At 54.5% G+C, this 18,604-nt stretch overlaps 2 protein-coding genes across 2 annotated transcripts in view; both read left to right on the top strand.

Moving 5' to 3' along the window:
* LRRC74A (leucine rich repeat containing 74A) overlaps positions 1-1,803 on the top strand; it is a gene marked incomplete at its 5' end in the record, with an annotated part of 28,021 nt that extends 26,218 nt beyond the window's left edge. Inside the window, 3 exons of the mRNA XM_079129668.1 lie at positions 606-713; positions 1,445-1,527; positions 1,702-1,803. Of these exons, the coding sequence (XP_078985794.1) occupies positions 606-713; positions 1,445-1,527; positions 1,702-1,714 (204 nt within the window). The 3' untranslated portion in view covers positions 1,715-1,803. The remainder of the gene's footprint in view (positions 1-605; positions 714-1,444; positions 1,528-1,701) is intronic.
* The window catches only part of ESRRB (estrogen related receptor beta), a 514,135-nt gene that overhangs the window by 467,107 nt on the left and 28,424 nt on the right, over positions 1-18,604 (top strand). The gene's annotated exons all lie outside the window — the stretch shown is intronic.

The raw sequence follows: 18,604 nt of genomic DNA, 5'->3' as shown, positions 1-18,604 counted from the left end.
CAAGAGTCATTATGGAGACGCCTCCAGGACTTGGTGAACGGTGGGGACACCGGGTGTGTATGCGGGTGGGTGTCTTTGGTGCTGGGAACGGAACTCAGGGTCTCTTTTTGCTCCTCTAAAATTGCCTTACAATGTAATTAATATTTTTGAAAAGGGAAACAATGAAAAAAAAAAACTAGCTTTAAAATTTTCTAACCAAGTACTTCTCCCAACCTGCATTTGTGCAAAACTCAGAATCCCAGGAATTCCTAGAGTCTGTTCCCCCTCCCCGAAATCAAATACCATACGTGGATATGATCACCGTCCCTACTCCCTTGGCGCTGTGACATCTTGACAGCGTTGACATCAATCCCTTAAGGCAATGGATGGACGGAGCGGAGGAGCTTCTGCTAGTGGCAGGAAGGGCCTGCGCCGCCTGTGTCCACCTGCGTCCACCCACGTCCACGTGCACAGGGCCCTTGCTCTTCAACCACTGCTAACGTCTGGGAGGCTCAGGCTGCTGAGTTGCCCTCTGCCCTCTCCAGGCTCCTTAGGGGAGCAGAGGGGGGCCTGGGGACCTGTGACAAGGCCCAGTATTCACTGCTGGGATCTCCTGCTTCTCTCAGAGCTACGCAGACCAGAACAAGATCCCAGTGGTGGACTTCTTCAGGAGCCTGAACCCTTCCGGAACAATGAAGATGCCTGTGGGCGAGTTCCGGAAGGTGATGGTGCAGGTGCGCTGATATTCCTCACGTCACTTCCTGGCATCGGCCGCGGGACCCTCACCTCGTTTGTGTGGACCTGGAGGGAAACCCGAGACCTCCCTCAACCTCCTGGCCAAGTCATCCTCTGTGCCACGTGGCCCGATGCCACTCATCCCCCATCATGCCACACACTCTTCATCTTTGGGTTTCTGTCCCCAGTGCACGTGGCTGCTGGGGGTGGGAAGGGGAGGAGCGACCACGTCCCAGAGCCCCCGGGTTGCCCCCTTAGCCCTGCCATCTGGCCGGAAATCCATTCCCCTGGCCCTCAACACGATGAAGGTGCCGAAGGCCCCCCTGAAATGCAGACTCGAAGGGCCCATCGTCAGCGCATCCTGGGACACCCTGGGCCAAGGCAGGGGGCTCCGGGAGGCCCAGGCTCAGCATCCAGCCCGGGCTGAGGAGGGCTGGCCAGGACTCAGCAGCTGGGAGCAAAAGTGGCCTTCCATGCTCAAAGGACTGTCCCTGTGCACCCCAGGGGCCGCCCACCTCACCCCGATCCCCATCTCCTTCCCCCTTACTTCCCCCCAAAAGGGGGGCCCTCCGGAGTCTGAAGGGGGTCTTCCAGCCCCTCCGCGTGGCAGGTTCCGTTTCCTCTTTGCTGTCAGTTGCTAACTGTGGTCCCCAGAGGGGTGAGGATTGGGGTGGGGTGCTGGAGATGGGGTGAGAAGGAGCCCTATGCTGTGTTCCATCTACCTCCTCAGCAAAACAAGGTCCCCATAAACCGGTACCAAGTCAGGGAGCTGATAAAGAGACTGCAAGAGGACACGGGCCTGGTGAACTTCAGGTGAGGCCCTGCCTGATGGCCTCCCAGGGCTCTCCACAGGGCCCTGGCTGGGTGGGCGTGTGTTCCCAGGGCCCCCGTCCTGTCTCGTCTAGAGTCCACCCCCTGCAGCAAGCGGTTGCCCTTCCCCTCATTGCCAGTCCAGCCCGGTGCTCACCACCTGCTTTCCACCTTCAGTTCACTTGTCTAGCACGGCTGGAGCCTCAGTTATGTGCCGCTGGCCGTTGGGCCAGATGCTGGAACCAGGCAAAAGGAGCTTCAGCCTAGCACTCACCAACCCATGGGAGACAAGATGAGGGTCCAGTACTCTGCAGAGGTGAGTGCAATGGCAAGAGTGCCGGGCGCCACTCTGGCCCACAGAGGAGGCATCAGTCGGGTGGGAGGTGCTGGTGGTATTTCAGCTGAGTTTGGGCAAGACAGAGAAGCAGAGGTAAGAGGACAGAGGGACAGCAAGTGCCCCACACATTGGGATCCAGGTCCTTCCACTCTGCCCCAGTGTAGGGAGCAAGGCAGGTGGTGCTCAGGCTGAATCCCTTGGACAGAAAAGACCGTGAAGAGAGAGAGAACAGTAACAGCCCTGGCCGAGCCCTCACTCCCGCCCCACGCTCTGCCGTTCACCCCGCAGGTGCTGAGCTGAACCCCACAGCACCCAGCCGCCGCTGCTCTGCTGCTGTTATATATCTCTTTTGGCAAATGACGAAACCAAGGTTAGAGAGGGAAGCGGAGAAGCTAAATTCTCACAGCTGGAAAGGGACGGCTTTCGCCCTTGACCTCAGGTCTGTGGGGTTCTAGACCCCGCTGGCTCGCCCACCACTCTTGACCATCCTGCTGAGGTGCAGGTGGACACTGCCCCGCCAGGCATGTGTCTCAGAGGGGCTCTCTGGGGAGCCTGGCCTGGGTCCTCCAGGAAGCCCACAGGGGCCCCATCTGGCCCTGCACCACAGCTTCCCCAGCATCTGCCCCTGGCCTGGCTCGGGGCCTCCGCGGGGAGAAACCCCAGCGCAGGTGGGAAGGGCAGACTGACAGGCTGCGAGGGGTGAGGCCGGGCACAGGGTTCTCAGGCTCCCTCGTCTTAAAACTGGGCAATACCTCAGTGACACTGTCCCCCAGCAACAAGGGGGCCCTGCACTTACCCTGCTGCCTGGTCTCGGCCCCGACCACCTCCTCTGCCCTCCCTAAAGTGATGCCTCTTGTGCCTTGGCAAGCTGGCAGGAAGTGCCCAGGGTATAGCTCAGATTCCAGAAGGTTCCAAGTCCAGCAAACACCTTAGGTGAGCAGATGAGGTCACACTGCCATCGAGAGGCAGAACTGGGACCCGAGTCCTCAAGTCTCCAGTTGGGGGCTTTTGGGGCCACCCCTAATTGCCCTTCAGAATCATACACCCCTGTGTTACTAGACTGATTGAAGAGCAGAGTTGTAATTTTTATCACTGCATGGATCATTTTTTATTTTTATTTTTTGGTCACAGATAATACCTCCTGGTAAAAAATTTTAAATCCACAGAACCTTAGCAAAGAGGAAATGAAGGCCCTCTTTGATCTCCTCTCCCAGTTTTCTCTGCTCCCCAAAGGGCTCTCGGAGCAAGTTCAGGTGCTTCTAATCTAGTATGTGTGTGCTCACGTGTGCAAGGGTGGGCGTGAGGCCAGGAATGGTTAAAAACATGGGCTCTGGGGCCAGCGCACCCGAGTCCGGCCCCAGCTCACTCCCGGGCAACCACGCTCCCTGTGCCTCGGTTTCCTCATCTGCTCTGTGGAGCCAATGATAGTACCCACTGCACGGGAGATTTTGAGGAGTAAATGAGTTAATGCCTGCAAAGCATTGAGAACAATACCTGGCACATGGTAGGTAGACGTGCAGCACGTGTGTTTTATTACATTTTATTTCACACACAAACACTCAGTACTTACTGACACATGGCTTTTGATCATAGACACAGACTTTCATCTTCCTCTGAGCTTGCTTTGCCTTAACAGTCATCTTGGTGGCCCTCCAGGTTGGTATGGTGCTAACGCCACGTGGTATTTCACGATGCAGCAGCTTGTGGTTTGATCTCATTTTCAAAGGCATCGAAGCTATTTCCAGTATTCTGCCCACCGCGAAGAGCAGTCACAAACTCCCCTGTGTGCACAGTGTTTGCACACGTGTTCTCTAAAATAGGCTTGGTGGGGTGTACTGCGCTTCCTGGGTCCAAGGGGGGCACATTCTGGAACTTCAATCTGCCCCACCCTTGCCAGTGAGGCACCCCAGGGCTCTGAGGCAGCCCCATGCCAGCACGGAACAGAGCCCACTGTCAGGCTCTGCCAAGACAAGGGAGGCTTCTCTAGAGGGTCCCGCTTGATCGTGAGCGGGTCTCAACGTTCCCAGCCCTCAGCCGGGAGCCTCTGGTCCCTACCCTTCCTCCTCCTTACTCCCCAACCTTCAAACCAGTTTTTTTTTTCAAACGGCAGAAGTCACAGCAACAACTCTGATCTGGAAAGTTCCAAGGAGAGAGAGAGATCCTGGCAACTCGGATGGTGGCAGTGAGGACCAGCAAGGGGACCAGAAGCTCAGGGGACAAATGCCATGGCCAGGACTGTGCATGAGAAAATAAAGTCTGGCTTGGTACTGGGCGTGTCTCTGGGCTGCTGTCCTTCACTGGTTTTAGTTTTAGTGACCACCAGTGAACATGTTCTGGGTGGCCTCTTGAAGAGCCACAAAGACACACTGGAACTGAAACAGAGTTGCTAGGCAGAAGGAAAAGAGCCTGCCGGGAACAGGTCAGAGGACAAAAGTATCATCAGCGTCCTTATGAACCACATGTCAAGGAGAAGAATTTTTTTTTTTTTTTTTTTTTTTCCGGTACTGGGGATTGAACCCAAGAGCACTTAACCACTCGGCTACATCCCCAAAGCTTTTAATTTTTATTTTTTTCTGAGACGTCCTTGCTAAGTTGCCCAAGGTAGCCTTGGACTAGCAATCCTCCTGCCTCAGCCTCCTGAGTCACTGGAATTGCATGCGTGCATCATGGCGCCCAGCCAAGGGGAAGGATGTCTGAGATGGGAGGCAGTGGCAGAGGTAACAGGGCCAAGGAAATGAGGGGGGCCCTTTAGAAGCAAACCTCAAGGGGTCCCATGCAGGAAGCCTGGGGTGGGTGACCAAGAGACCTGGCATCGAGTGGTGGCTGGCACCACCTGGCCATGCAAACTTGGAGGCTCAGTGGTTCCACCCCAAAAGTGGAACTGCTGAAGACAGGCTTCCCAGTCCGTTCCAGGAGCCCATCATTCTGCGTTTTGTTTTAAAATTCGTTGGGAGGGGCTGGGAGATAGCTCAGTCGGTAGAGTGCTTGCCTTCAAGCCCAAGGCCCTGGGTTCCATCCCCAGCACCGCAAAAAAAAAAAAAAAAAAAAAAAAAAAAAAAAAAAAAAAATCGTTGGGAAACAGGAAGAGCTTAGCAAAGGAACAGGACCAGCCAAGAACAGTATGCAGGGCTCAGGTGGGTTGTGGACCCCTAAGGGCGGGAACTGTCCCTTGTACCCTACGGTCAGTGAGGGCAGATGACCAGTGGGCTTCCCTGACAGGTAAGGCTCAACCCCAGTATTCCTGAAGTTGAATTTCCACCACCGCGTGGTGAAATAGGGGATCAGAGTCCAAATTAGGATGATGACGAAAAAATAATGCAACAAGGAGCTTCCAGGGTGAAACACCCACCAGACACCTCAGGGTGCTCTGTGGACATGTCCCCGGAAGAAAAGCAAGCTTCCGAAGTCAGCTATCACAGCTTCTGGCTCTTCATAGCTCATGAACTTCTCCAAGCTCTCTGTGACCCAGCATCCAGTAACTGCTGGGGTCGGCTGCAACCCTAAGGCGATGTGCCGGCGGGAAGGAGGGGCCATGAAGCATTTGTATCCCAAATCTGTATTGGCTGTGGATCGATGAAAACTGTCATCCCCAAGATGCCTGGTAGAAATTGAAAAGGCAGCAACTGTTCTTACCAATTTTGGTTTGTTGGATGATTTGGGGGAATGACGCAGATGAGGCGGGAGGTAAAAATCCCGCCACTGCCCGCCCACCCAGGCTGCGCCCGGCAGCCACCCCTGGACACCGGCCCGGCGGGTGGAGGAGGGACGGACGGCTGAGCTCCCGAGCCTCCCTAAAGGTGGCGTCATTCCCTCATGTGGCCGCTAGATGTCAGCTCAGCTCCAAAAGTCCTCGTGAGGGCGGCGCTTTGGGCTCTTAGAGAAGTTTCTTGAACTTGGGAGTCTGCAGGCCTACTGACCTCCCCAGCGTCTGCCCAGGAGCCCAGCCTGCAATCTGAAGCCCAAGGGTCAGCAGCCTAGCCCGGGCAGACCTCCCCAGGCCCCATGTTCTCATCCTGACTCACGGTTACGGGCGGCTACCCCGCACCCAGGTGGTGAAGAAGAGAGTGGACCCCCAGCCTGCCCACCCTGGAGCTGGGCAACCGGCAGAGAGGCGGCTCTGCTATGGTAGGACTGCGCAAGTGCGCAAGTCAGGGTAGCCGGGCCCACCCAGCGGCTGCCCCGCTTCTACTGACCGCAGTGGAGGCCTGCAGAGGTAGCACAGGCGGCGGGCGAGGTCGAGAGCGGAAGGACTCAGGCTGCGCTGGAAACGTCAGCCTGCCCCCTTCCAAACACAACCCAGTTTGACTTTATGCACCAACTCTGTCTGCATCCTACCGGTGACTGTGCAGTAAGCACTGCTAATAACCCCATTGTGCAGGTAGGGAAATAGAGGCAGAGAGAAGTTGAGCACCCTGCCCAAGATCCCCCAGCTAGTAATGAGCAATGCTGAGATTCAGACCCTGGCCCCGTGGCCCTGGCTCCCTGAGGTCCTTGGTATGATGCTTACTGCCGCTGTGCAGCTACGAGCAGCTGTGGTGGGGGGGGGGGGGGGGGCTTAAATGCACGCTCCGTTGGCCTCCTTTCTGCACCAGAGTGGCTAAATAAACAGAGAAGCACAGCTAGTCCCAGGCTGGACTAGACAGTGGGGGAGAGGCAAAGGCAGCCTGGCTGCGGCCAGATTCTCAAGGACTGGTTTATGCCTGCCACCCCCCAGGTCCCTCCGCATAGCTCAGGTACCACCCCGGGTGGCAAGGGCGGAGATAAGAGTAGTGTGGAGCGTCTGTCAGTCAGAACCGTAAAGTGGCTGCACATGTGAATCCCAGCGTTTCACAGCTTTACCAGTTCCCGGCTGACTGAGCATGCCTTCTCTCTGGATCTCAGTGTCCCCATCTGTCCCCATCTGTCCCACTCCTTCAGAGGGTGTTGAGAAGGTTCTGTGACACTCAGCATGCGAGAGGCCCTGACTCCCATCTCCAGCACTAAGAAAAGAAGAATGATTTTTTGAGATTATGCACAGGAAAGAAACACTGAGCTAAAGGCCTGGCCTACAATCAGGGCCTAATAACAGCATGACCTCTGGACCGGGGATTTCCACTTAAGGGGGAGGGCGTCCAGAGCTGCAGGTCCAGCAGAGCCCAGCGGGGGCCCACCTGAGCAGCCATGTCTGAAATGCCCCTGGCAATGCCGTGGGAGGTGTTCCAGGCTTGGACTGTGGCTTAGGACTTGTGTGAAAGCGGGAAGACTTGCCCAGATTCATAAGAAGACTCAGAGGGAGCGGGGAGGTCCTTGCTGGTGGGTGTGGGCACACCTGGAATCCCAGTGACTCGAGAGGCTGAGGCAGGAAGACTGCAAATTCAAGGCCAGCCTCAGCAATGGAGAGAAGCACACAGCAAGTTGGTGAGATCCTGTCTCTAAATAAAAAAAGGGCTGGGGATGTGGCTCAATGGGAAGGCAGCTGGGACAGGGGCTCATGCCTACACCAGGCCCCTCTCTGGATCCTAGAGTGTAATAGTCCACTTTATGCTTTGAACGTAGCCCTTGCTGCTCTGCCGCTGCAACTTACTTTTGAAATGGACATGTTTCTTTCTCTTCCTCTCTCGCGGCTCCTCCCTAATCCCCCCCCCCCAAAAACAGAATCACGTTCTTCCCCATCCTAGGGTAGAGTTACCATCCCTGAGCACACACCCACCCGACTTGGGGCTGGTACGAGAAGATCTCAGAAATTAACAAGTGAATGACAGAACGGGTGGAGTGTGGCCGCTGAGTCCCTCTTTAGAAGCCCCCTGTTCCTGCTGACAGCAGAATCACAGTCTATGGAACAGGAGTCCCTTGTGTTTCTCCTTTGCTAGCAAAGCAATAAAATTTCTATTTCCTTTTTCTCAAAACCGTGTCCTCGTTATTGGCTTGGACAAGGACCAAGCATTTGGCCACACAAGGAACGAGGAGCCACACGGAAGTCCGTCTGGTCGCTGGGGAGTTCTTGGGACAGTGGTGGCCACAGTTCTGGTAGGTGAGTCAGGGTCCAGGGTCAGCCAGTCAGGGGTGCAGGCTGCAGCCTCTGCTGTCTGTCACGGTGGCAGCCCCAGTGTCCTCAGAGGACCAGGCCTGCCTTGCCAAGTGGGGATGTGGGATTTGTTTTGCTTTAAACAAAAGAAAACAATGTTTGGCAAAGCCAGTCTGTGTCCTGAACACTGGCTTCTGGCCGGTGACCTAGAACCGGGGAAAGGAGCCATTCTCCTTCAGGAAGCAGACCTCCTGGAGCGGGGACGAGGTTGCCCGGGGCTCGGTGCCCAGTATGGAAGGAGAGCAGCACAACCCTTGAACGGCCTTGGTCTTCGTTTTTACCACCGCTGCAGGAAGTCAGTGGGTGAAGCCGGGCAGGGATGACTGACGGGCTGCTGAGGGTTCCAAGGCACCTGGGACACAAACCCATGCTTGTTTGGATGTGTCAGGCATAATGAAAGAATATAGCAGGGCTTTTTCCCAGTTCTTGGCACGGAGCTTCAAACATCTTTGGAGCCAGGCGCAGTGGTGCACACTGTGATTGCAGCAACTCAGGAGGCTGAGGCAGGAGGATCGCAAGTTCAAAGTCAGCCTCAGCTACTTAGTGAGGCCTGAAGCAACTTAGGGAGAGCCTGCCTCAAAATAAAAAATGTTTTAAAATTGCTGGGAGTGGTGGCGCACACCTGTAATTCCGGTGGTTTGGGAGGCTGAGGCAAGAGGATCTCAAAGCCAGCCTCAGCAATATAGCAAGGCACTAAGCAACTTAGTGAGACCCTGTCTCTAAATAAAGTGTAAGGCCCCTAAAAAGGAAACCCCAACTCTGTCCCATGGATGGACGGCAACCCCAATCAACCGCAGGAGGCGTCACTTGATGCAAACCGCAAGAGGTGTTTATTCCAGCGCGCTGGGACCCAACTCGAGGAGTCCAGTCCCTAGCAGAAAATCTTGTAGGTTTATAAAGGCAGAGACCACACATCGGGAGGGGTCGCACATGAAAGGGAAAAGGGGAACAAAGCTGCCGGGGAAATTTCAAAGGGGGTCTGGGTTTGCTGATAACATACAACATGTTTTATAATGTTTTACAACAGGGCGTAGATTCTGGTCAATAGTTTCTGGTAATCCTACTGTTTGAGCACTATCTAGCTATCTGGCTCAATTTACTCTTTTACTCTCTGTTTGGGGCTGTTTCTTGGAACAGCTTTAGGGGCTTTGTTCCCATTACTGGGAGGGTGACCTTAGGGAGTTGAGACAATGGGAGGGAGACCTTAGGGAGTTAAGATAAAACAGACAGCTTAAAAAAATGTCCATTCTTTCAAAAATACAAAAAAGGGTTGGGGATGTGGCTCAGTGGTCGGGTCCCAATACCAAAAAAAAAAAAAAAAAATCCTTGGGTTTTCTTGAGTACTAGTGATACTGCCATTGACCGGTGACGAGCACACCAAAGCAAACATATTAAGCAGGTTTTCTCCCGGGAGGGAGAAGGGGGCCATGGCTGATGTTCTAAAGTCCCAAGAAGTGAGCGCACCCTACATCTTTTATAGGTTAAGGTCTCTTTTGTTCTCCAGTTCTTTCCCCTCTTATCTCTCCTTCCTGCCTCTGTGACTAGGCCTGGTTTTGCATAAAGTGAGAAGGGATGGGCAGAGGGAGGGCCAAGGTGATTCAGGCAGGCAAGGGCCCAGGGGGCATTAATTAGCAGCTCCTCCGTTTGCAGTCCTTGATAAGGGCAGGTAAATTTGGTAATCAATGGACTCCAGAGATCCTTGACATTCCATTCTCCCAGGGGCAGTCTCCAACTTCCAGAGGCAGTTGGCTTTCATGGCCTCCATTTCCTCAATTTGACCCGATCCCTTATTTCTGCACTAACTACCTGCCCCCTATTCTGGCTTCAATAGTGTCTTTGTTATGCTAACGAGGTGACTCCCCAGACCTGAAAAGTCAAGCCCGAGTTGAGTCAGTGGTCAAGCCTCCGAGCAGCCCGGTTCCATCCCACAGCCACCAGGGCTCCTGGAGTCCCCATCCCACCGTGGGATGTTCCCAGGCTTCGTTCACCCTCCCAGACACTAGCCAGTGTGTCATTTGACTGTTCCCAAGTCGCATTCTTTAAAATAAAACTCACCGTAATAAGCCAGGCATGGTGGCACAAGCCTTTAATTCCAGTGACTGGCTTGGAAGCGAAGGAGGGAGGATTGCAAGTTCAAGGTTGTAAGCACAAAAGGACGGGGAGCAGACCTCGACGGATTCGGAGAAGCCTTTATTCACTGGCGGACTCGGGCGCCATCGGGGAACATTTTCCAGGACAGAAATGGCTGTCCGTTACAGAGGGGATTCTGGTTTTGCAGGGTACGGTGAGGATGATGTAATCATTGGAAGCTGTGCACGTGCAGTTGTGACCATCAGGGGCGAGTCGTGCACGTTAAAACCGGACCCGAGGGATGAGTACTCAAATCGAGCCCAGTATTATTAACTGTGCTTCCATTTAGGACTAATTTGCCTTGGGGGAAGGTCAAGGTATAGGGCCCAGCATTCGGTATCCGCCCCTTTCCCCTAGGGTTCATTGTTATCAGGAAAGGGTACACAGGGAGAGGTTAATGTTTGGCCAGTTTTCCCTGGAAAACTGGAATATTCTTTTCCATAACCCTTCAAAGGTCAGCCTCAGCAACTTCGCAAAATGGATGTACTCAGTCCTTAGCCCTGTGGTACTTCCCAGTACCAAAAAGAAGAAGAGGAAAGGGAAAAAGAACTAGTTTTAAATAAGTCACACCCAGTGACTTCTGTGAGTCCCTTTAGTTAATTATCAAAACTGAAGAGATACAGGAACCCCCAAGTTTGCAGCTGAAGTCAGAAGTGCAGGCACTCCGGGGACCCCACTTGCATCTGGCATCTGAAGTTGGGCAGTCTTGTGGAGGACTGAGCCCTTAAACCAGCAGAGTCTGATGCCAACTGTGCAGTAGCGTCACATGGAATCTCAGTACAACCAGCGGTTCAACCCCAAGTTGGGTGGAAAGGGAACACACATACACACACAAGTTGGGTGGAAAGGCATACACATAAGCACATTTGAGTTTTAGAAAGTCGCGTGTGTGTATTTCAGTGCATCCATGCCACAAAAGAGGGGCTTTAAGAGATAAAGCACCAGACCACCAGCAAGCAACCTAACAGCCTGACCAGGATGCAGCCACCCCTGGCTGTGCTGAAATTTTGCCAGCAGAGGGCGCTCCATCTTCACACATCCATGTCTGCACAGCCTTTCCAGTTCTCTGTTGCTGGAAGCTCAGAAAGAGAAAAAAAGGATCCACACCCGTTCTGGAAAATCAGATTTTTATTAGTGCCCGGGGGAGGGAGCCGAGCCTCTTGCTTCAGCCCCACAGACCACACCAGGGGAGCCTAGACCAGAACACTTGACATTCTTGGGAAGCAGGCTTCTCCACCCAGGGGCAGAATCAGGTTGTGGGAGCTGAGCTCATGCAGTTTTGGAGTCCTCTTTTTAGCAATTACGAATTTACAAATAAGATGGTAGAGATAGAGCCAGGCACCTGGTGCACACTTGTAATCTCAGCAACTCAGAAGGCCAAGGCAGGAGGATTGCAAGTTCAAAGCCAGCCTCCACAACTTAGCAAGGCCCTAAGCAAATTAGCGAGACCCAGTCTCAAAAAATAAAACAGGCGATGGGGATGTGGCTCAGGGGTTAAGCTCCCCTAGTTTCACAATCCCTGATACCAAAAAACAATGGTAGAGATAGAAAGTAGATGTTTATTTAGAAAGGGAGGGGGATCACAATAAATAATGCATTTTTTTTAAAAAGCTTGAAAATGTCATAAACACCAAATCCCCAGCCCCAGATTTAGCAGCAACTCCCCCGGTAGGTGATGCTCTGCTGCCGGAAGTCGGCCTCCCCTTCTCACTGCAGAGGCCAGTTTGCTTCCTGAGCCTGCCCTGCTGAGACTCAGAAGGTGCTGGAAGGACTTGGACTCCCAGGGCTCTAAATCCTGAGAGCAACCTGTCCCTTCTCCACGCCGCTCCTCATCGCAGTCCTTGGAGCAGCCAGGGACATGGCGGGGAGGCTGTCCTTCCCCCGGCCGTGCTGCCAGGCTGCCTCTGCTCTGAGGCAAGCCTGAGGCAGTTCTCAGGGGTTCCTCCTCCAGTCCTGGTCCCACAGAGGGGTTCCATCCACCCCAGGAGCACGTGGCGCACGCCGGTAATCCCAGTGCCTCGGGAGGCTGAGCCAGGAGGATGGCGCGTTCAAAGCCAGACTCAGCAACTTCAATGAGGCCTGAAGCAGCTCAGTGAGACCCTGTCTCTAAATAAAATGTAAAAAGGCCTGGGCATGTGACTCAGTGGTTGAGCACCCCTGGGCTCAATCCCTGGACCAGAAAAAAAACATGGACTAAAATCCAATGGGGTGGTGGCCCACATCTATATTCCCAGTGACTTGGAGGCTGAGGCAGGAGGACCACCACGAGTTCAAAGCCAGCCTCAGCAATTTAGCAAGCAACTTGAGACCCTGTTTCAAAATTAAAAATAAAACAGGGCTGGGGGCTGGGGTTGTGGCTCAGTGGTCGAGTGTTTGCCTAGCATGCGTGAGGCACTGGGTTCCATCCCCAGTACCACATAATAAACTAAACAAAATAAAGGTATTGAGTCCACCTACAACTAAAAATATTTTTTTAAAAATAAATCAAAAGGGGGCTGGGGAGGTAGCTCAGTCGGTAGAGTGCTTGCCTTGCAAGCACAAGGCCATGGGTTCAATCCCCAGCACTGCACAAAATAAATAAATAAATAGGGCTGAAGATGTGGCTCAGTGGTTAAGTGCCCTTGGGTGTAATCCCCAGTGGGAAAAAAAAAGAAAAACTGTAAAAATTCACAACCCGCAAAATGCTGTTCCCAAGTATTCTGTGATATGAAATAACCCCTTTGTTAAACAACCCCTTTGTTATGGTTTAGATATGAGGTGTCCCCCAAAAGCTTACAAGTGAGACAATGCCAAAAGGTTCAGAGGTGAATGATTGGGTTATGACATCCTAAATCTAATCAGTGTGTTAATCCACTTAAATGGAATCACTGTGTGGTAACTGCAGGCAGGTAGGGTGTGGCTGGAGAGTTAGGTGACTGGGGGTGTGCCTTTGGGGGTTATATTTTGTCACTGGTGAGCAGAGTTCTCTCTGCTTCTGGATTCCCATGTCCTGAGCTGCCTTCCTCCTCCTCAATGTTCTGTCTCAGCTTGGGTCTGGAGCAATGGAGTCAGCCGACCATGGACTGAACCTCTGAAACCACCAGCCTCAAACTGTCCCTCCTCTAAAATTGTTCTCCTCAGATCTTTCTATCACAGCGGTGAAAAGGCTGACTAAAACACCCTTCTTAAAATCAGCAGGGGGGGAAGCTGAAGAAACAGCTCATTCTGGAGAGCACTTGCCTAGCATTCGCAAGGACCACGGTTCGAATCCCGGGCCCCTCCAACTGGGGTGGGGTGGGGGTGAAAATCAGCAGGGGAAAAACCTAGATCCTCGGAGAGAGGGTGTATTTATTTGCAAGCATGAATTTAAGGAAATTCAGTGCAGACCTATTAAGTGTGCATGCTGTCGTGGGTGTTGGGGATATATCGGTGAAGAAAGAAGACAAAACCCATCTCTTAAATGGAGTCACCGTTCCAGCAAGAGGAGACTGCTGACGTAATGCTCCATGAGCAAGTCCTACGGTAGATGGTAGATGGTAGATGGTAGATGGTAGATGGTAGATGGTAGATGGTAGATGGTAGATGGTAGATGGTAGATGGTAGATGGTAGATGGTAGATGGTAGATGGTAGATGGTAGATGGTAGATGGTAGATGGTAGATGGTAGATGGTAGATGGGAGGAGCCAGGAGCCGGGACAGCGGCTCCTGAGAGCTGGGGTGGGGGAAGGTCACAGTGAGGCGGGCAAGGGGCTGCTCCAGCCGAGACCTGACCCCAGGTGGATCCCTGGGGGAAGAGCCCTCAGGCAGAGGAACAGCCAGAAGCTGGGGTGTGCAGGCCGTCCGAGGACAGTAAGTCAGCTAGCGTGGTTGGCGTCCACTCAGGGAAGGGGACCTGGGGAGAAGAAAGGCCAGGTGGGGGGCGCCGAGGGCCGTTGTGAAATTGCACATCCGAGTGAGCTGGGGGCCCTGAGGGGCTCCGGACAGAGGGGCAACCCCAGCATCCTTCCCGAGGCAGATGTGGTAAGAACAGACCTAGGGGGTCAAGGTGGATCCATGGGGAGGTGGTTGCAATGACCCAGCCGGAGATGACAGGGGAGGTGAGCGCAGAGGGTCAAGGAGTAGAACCAAGCCCTTTTTTATTTTCCTTTTCGTGCTGAGGCTCAAACGTAGGGCCTCACTCGAGCTAGGCACGCGCTCCACCACTCAACGGCCGATCTACAGCCCACCCAGAACTCACTGGCCACACGGACAGCCTCTAACTTCTCTGAGCCTCCATCTCCTTCTGTCAGTGGGATGCTAGCATCACATTCTCAGGACTGTGGTCCAGAATGAACAAGAAGATACAGGCCGTTTGAAAACTCAAGGGATGTTCAATGGCGGGGCCCAAGTCACTGCCCTAGGTGGGATTAACAACGGTCTCATGAAATGAGTTATTTCTCACAAGAGTGGATTGATAAAGGGCTGTTGACATGGCTCCGTGGTGGAGCACGTGCCCAGCATGACAAGTCCTGGGTTTGATCTGTAGCACATCTGCCTTCCTGTAGTCTCCAAATGTAACCTCCCCCTCCCACCCTGATGCCATCCACCATGTCCTGATGCAGCTACAGGGTCCTCACCAGAGGCCAAACAGATAGGGCCACTCGATCTTGGACTTTGACCCTCCAAAACTGTGATCTAAACAAATGTCTTTGCAGCCGGGCACAGTGGTGCATGCCAGTAATCCCAGCGACTCAGGAGGTCGAAGCAGAAAGATGGCAAGTGTGAGGCCAGTCATGGAAACTTAGGTGACCCTGTCATCTAAGGGTCGGGGATGTAGCTCAGAGGTAAAGTGACACTGAGTTCTATCCCCAGAACTGGGGGTGGGGTGGGGGGAAAAATTAATTTATTAATAAACTTCTTTTATTTGTGAACTATGCAGCATCAGGTATTTTATTATAGTTCAGAAGATGAATTACGATAGCTTCCCTGACTCCTCCATATGGCATAGGGGAGATCTAGATCAGTAGTTCTTAATGGGAGGGGATGATTTTCCTCCCTTCCCTCCCCACTCACCTCAAGAGGACACTGGGCACTATCTGGAGATGTTTGTTGTTGTCATATCTTGGGGACAGAGGCCTCTATTTGGTAGAGACCAAGGATGCTGCTAAAGATCCTGCAGTTCCCAGAGAGCCTTCCAAGGATCATCCAGGCCAGGACACCGATTGTGCCACAGCTGGGAATCCCTCTAGATGGAGTTGGGGGCAGGTGACCTCTTTCCCACTCAAGGGCCCCTTCTGTCGTCCACCGAGACAGAACTGAGAATTCCTGGTACTCCATTTCCCAGCTTCCCTTGCAGCTCGTCATCCCCAGGTGACCCAGGTGGGCCAGTGAGACGGAAAACCCACTGGGGGCTTCGCGATGCATCTTTCTCCTGGATAAAAGGAAGAAGTGCAGGAGGAGGGGGCCTGGACAGTCCCGGGTCAGTCTCCCTGCCGGGTCAGGCTGAGCCAGCTACTGCGCTGTGGCCGCGAAGGGCAAAATAGCCCCGGCAGACCCCTGCTGGCGCCCGTCCGGGGCTGGCAAGGCAACGCTGCTCTCCCGGGTCCCAGCCCTCGAGAAAGACACCACTGGTCCCAGAAGGGCCAGCCACCTTCTCCACCGGAGGCCACCAGGAGCACTGACCTGGCACACCAGGACAATTGAAAGCCCCTGGGCCCAGGGCCACCACGGTCCCTCCTCTAGTCAACTGCAAGACATCAGGAGGTCCAAGGCTTCTCTGCTGCCTCAGTTTCCCAGGAAGGAAGGCGGCCTCGAGCATGAGACCCTTCCATGGAGGACAGGTTGGAGGTGAAGGAGCAGAGTTGGACGGGGGTCTGCTCAGACGTGCCCTCCCCACAAGCTCTCGAAGTCATGTTCTGGACCAGAAGAGAGAGGGTGGGGCAAACGTTTTCGGGGGACAGGGCCAGTTCTATGGGTATGCAACCTGTGCAACTGCACACTGAGTGTCATGCCCTGTTGTCGCCATCTTAAAATTCTTAATTTTTTAACATGAAATAGCCCCACAAATTCTGTAGCTGGTTCTATCAGGTGAGGATATTTATACATAAAAGGCCCTTGTGTCTGGGACATGGACTCAGAGGGTGCTGGAACAGCCAACCCAACTCCCCTCAGTGGTGTCCCAGCCCTGCACCTTCCTGTGACTTTTCTGATGAAGAGACGGTCTCTGACAAGGCCTCATCAGGAATGTGCCAGATGCAACGTGCGAGGAGAGATAAGGAACAGCACTGACCTCCACAGGTGGCAGGGCCTGGAGGGGCGTGGCCCTGGGTGGCCTCCTGCACCGTGTGGGGAGTGGGCGGCTGGCTGGTGATGCCTTGGGGCTGGAGCTGCCATTGGAGCAGGCTGTGACCTGCGGTGGGAGGGCCAGCAGCAGTGGGTGGGGACGGAGGCTGGCGGGTGAGGCCCGGAGCAGCCCCGGGAAGGCTCCTCAGTGCCTCGACAGCCTTCTGGTCCCTTGCCAGTAATTCAGAAATTCCTCCCAATCGCCGCGGGGTCTGCCTGCCCTGCTCCTCCCGGCCTGAGCCAGCCGCCCGCCGGCGACACCCGGCTTCTACCTCCTGCTGCCCAGCACCCACCACTGGGTCGAGGTCCGCAGGTGCCGGGAAGTGAGCCAGCAGGAGAGGAGCGGACTGGGTCCCGGGCCAGGCCTGGGAAGGATCCCGGCTCCACAGAAGAGGGTGGGAAGGGCCTGCCCGCCCTGGCAGAGACCGGCCCAGGGAGAGCCAGGGCCTGGGCAGCACTGGCCTCCACAGGCCACCTCCTGTCCCAGAGGCTGAGAACGGGCCTTCGGGAGACTCCTTCCCCGGCGCCTCCCAGGATCTCCTGGCATGAAAACGCTGATGTCCCGGGCCAGAGGGGCGAGCGCACTATAGGGCTCCAGTCCTCACAATCTGAGAGGCCTGTGGCCAGACGACATCCAGTACAGCCAGAGGGCAAGGGCAGGGGAGCAGGACCCTAGAGCAGCCTGCCCCACCCGCCCCCTGCGGCTGATTTCTTTCTGCATATTTCCACAGACCGGGAAAATGAGGCCTTGAAGTGTTACGTGGTGTCCACAGCAAAGCGATGGGGTAGCAACCCACAGGCAAGGCTCTGCGGTCATCTTCCTGGTGCCCTCCCCACAGCAGGGCCCGGAGTCAGAGGGCACCTGCCAGTGACCTTGAGCAGAACCCTTGAGATCCAGCGGCAACCTCCTCTCGGTTACTGTGAGCTTGATACTGGTCTTGAAAATCAGGATCGGGTCTCTCAGGTGTTTAAGGCAGAAAAGAAGCTTAATTTAAAGGATAGGACAGAGACAGACTTCTGGGGGGAGAAGGGGTCCAGAGCTGGCCCTCTGGGAGGGGTGTATCTTGCCCTCTTCCAGACTTCAGGTTTCCTTCCTTCTCATGCCCCCTCCTCCCACCCGCCTACCAGGCCAAAAGGCGGGAAGGGAGCCACCCAGGGGTTCTCAGGGGGCACATTAACAGCTCCTTGCTGGGGGAGCAATTCCCCGAGGCAGGCGGCCTTGGTAACAGGAGAGGTGGAGGAGGAGGTATCCTGGAGGTATTACCATTTCCATTTCCATTCCGTTTCCTTCCCAGCCAGCCCCCATCCTCCCATCTGACCCATCTTCCGTCTACACCAACTGCCTGTCCCTTTGTTCTTATCTCAAACACAGGCTTCAGTAAGGGTCGTGGGGGGCTGTGTGCCACGCCTGGATGGTAGGAAGCCCCCAGTGAACCCTTTCCGTCACCCATGACTCCGCCCACCCCCAACCCCAGCTGCGCCCCCCCTATGGCTGCCTCCCAGTGGCAGGCAGTCCCAGGACCATTTCTCAGACGAGGGAGGGATGTTTCCAGCCAGAAGGAACTGTAAGCCTGCCTTGGAAGTGCTGCCCGCCCAGCGGGAGCTCGGGGCCCTGGTCCTTCGCGGGGGCACAGTTGAAAGAATTTTGAATCACCTTGTCTCCTGGGCCTGGTGGCACACCCCTGTAACACCAGGGGAGAATGTCTCTCTCCCCTGGCCGGGTCTCTCTTTGGTAAAGGACCCCAAAGCTGGGCACCTTGTCACCTCCCGCACACCAAGACACAGACAATTTTCAGTGAGAGTTCTTCTGATTTAATTGACCACACTCCTCCATTTCTTCCTGTATTTTCCATAGGGCTCCAATGTGCGCCGCAGGAGCTGAGCTGAGTCTAGGAGGCTCCACGTGCAGTACCTAGAACTCCCTCCAATCCCACAGGGCCCCACGCCCAGCACATGCCCGTCTTCTCCTTGGAGATGAGTCTCACCCAGCACTCCCCTGCTGCTCCAGGGGACAGGTTTCTAGAAGGCCTGCCCTTCCTGTACACGGACACACCTGGGGCTCAAGCTGGAACCTAACACACCCATCAGCTCCACCTGCCTCAGAGGCTGGGGTCTCCTCCCTCTCCACGCGCTTTCTCCACCTGGGACTCACATCGTCCATTCCTTCCCGAAAATGCTCCAAGCCTTGATCATTAAATGTCTGAGAAGTTTCATATTCTCCCACTGCAAACACGATCCAGATGTGGAAA

This window comes from Sciurus vulgaris (assembly GCF_902686455.1).
Source record: "Sciurus vulgaris genome assembly, chromosome: 2".
Classification (NCBI taxonomy): domain Eukaryota; kingdom Metazoa; phylum Chordata; class Mammalia; order Rodentia; family Sciuridae; genus Sciurus; species Sciurus vulgaris.
The sequence above is the reverse complement of the archived record's forward strand: the minus strand, read 5'-3'. Positions and strand labels throughout refer to the sequence as shown.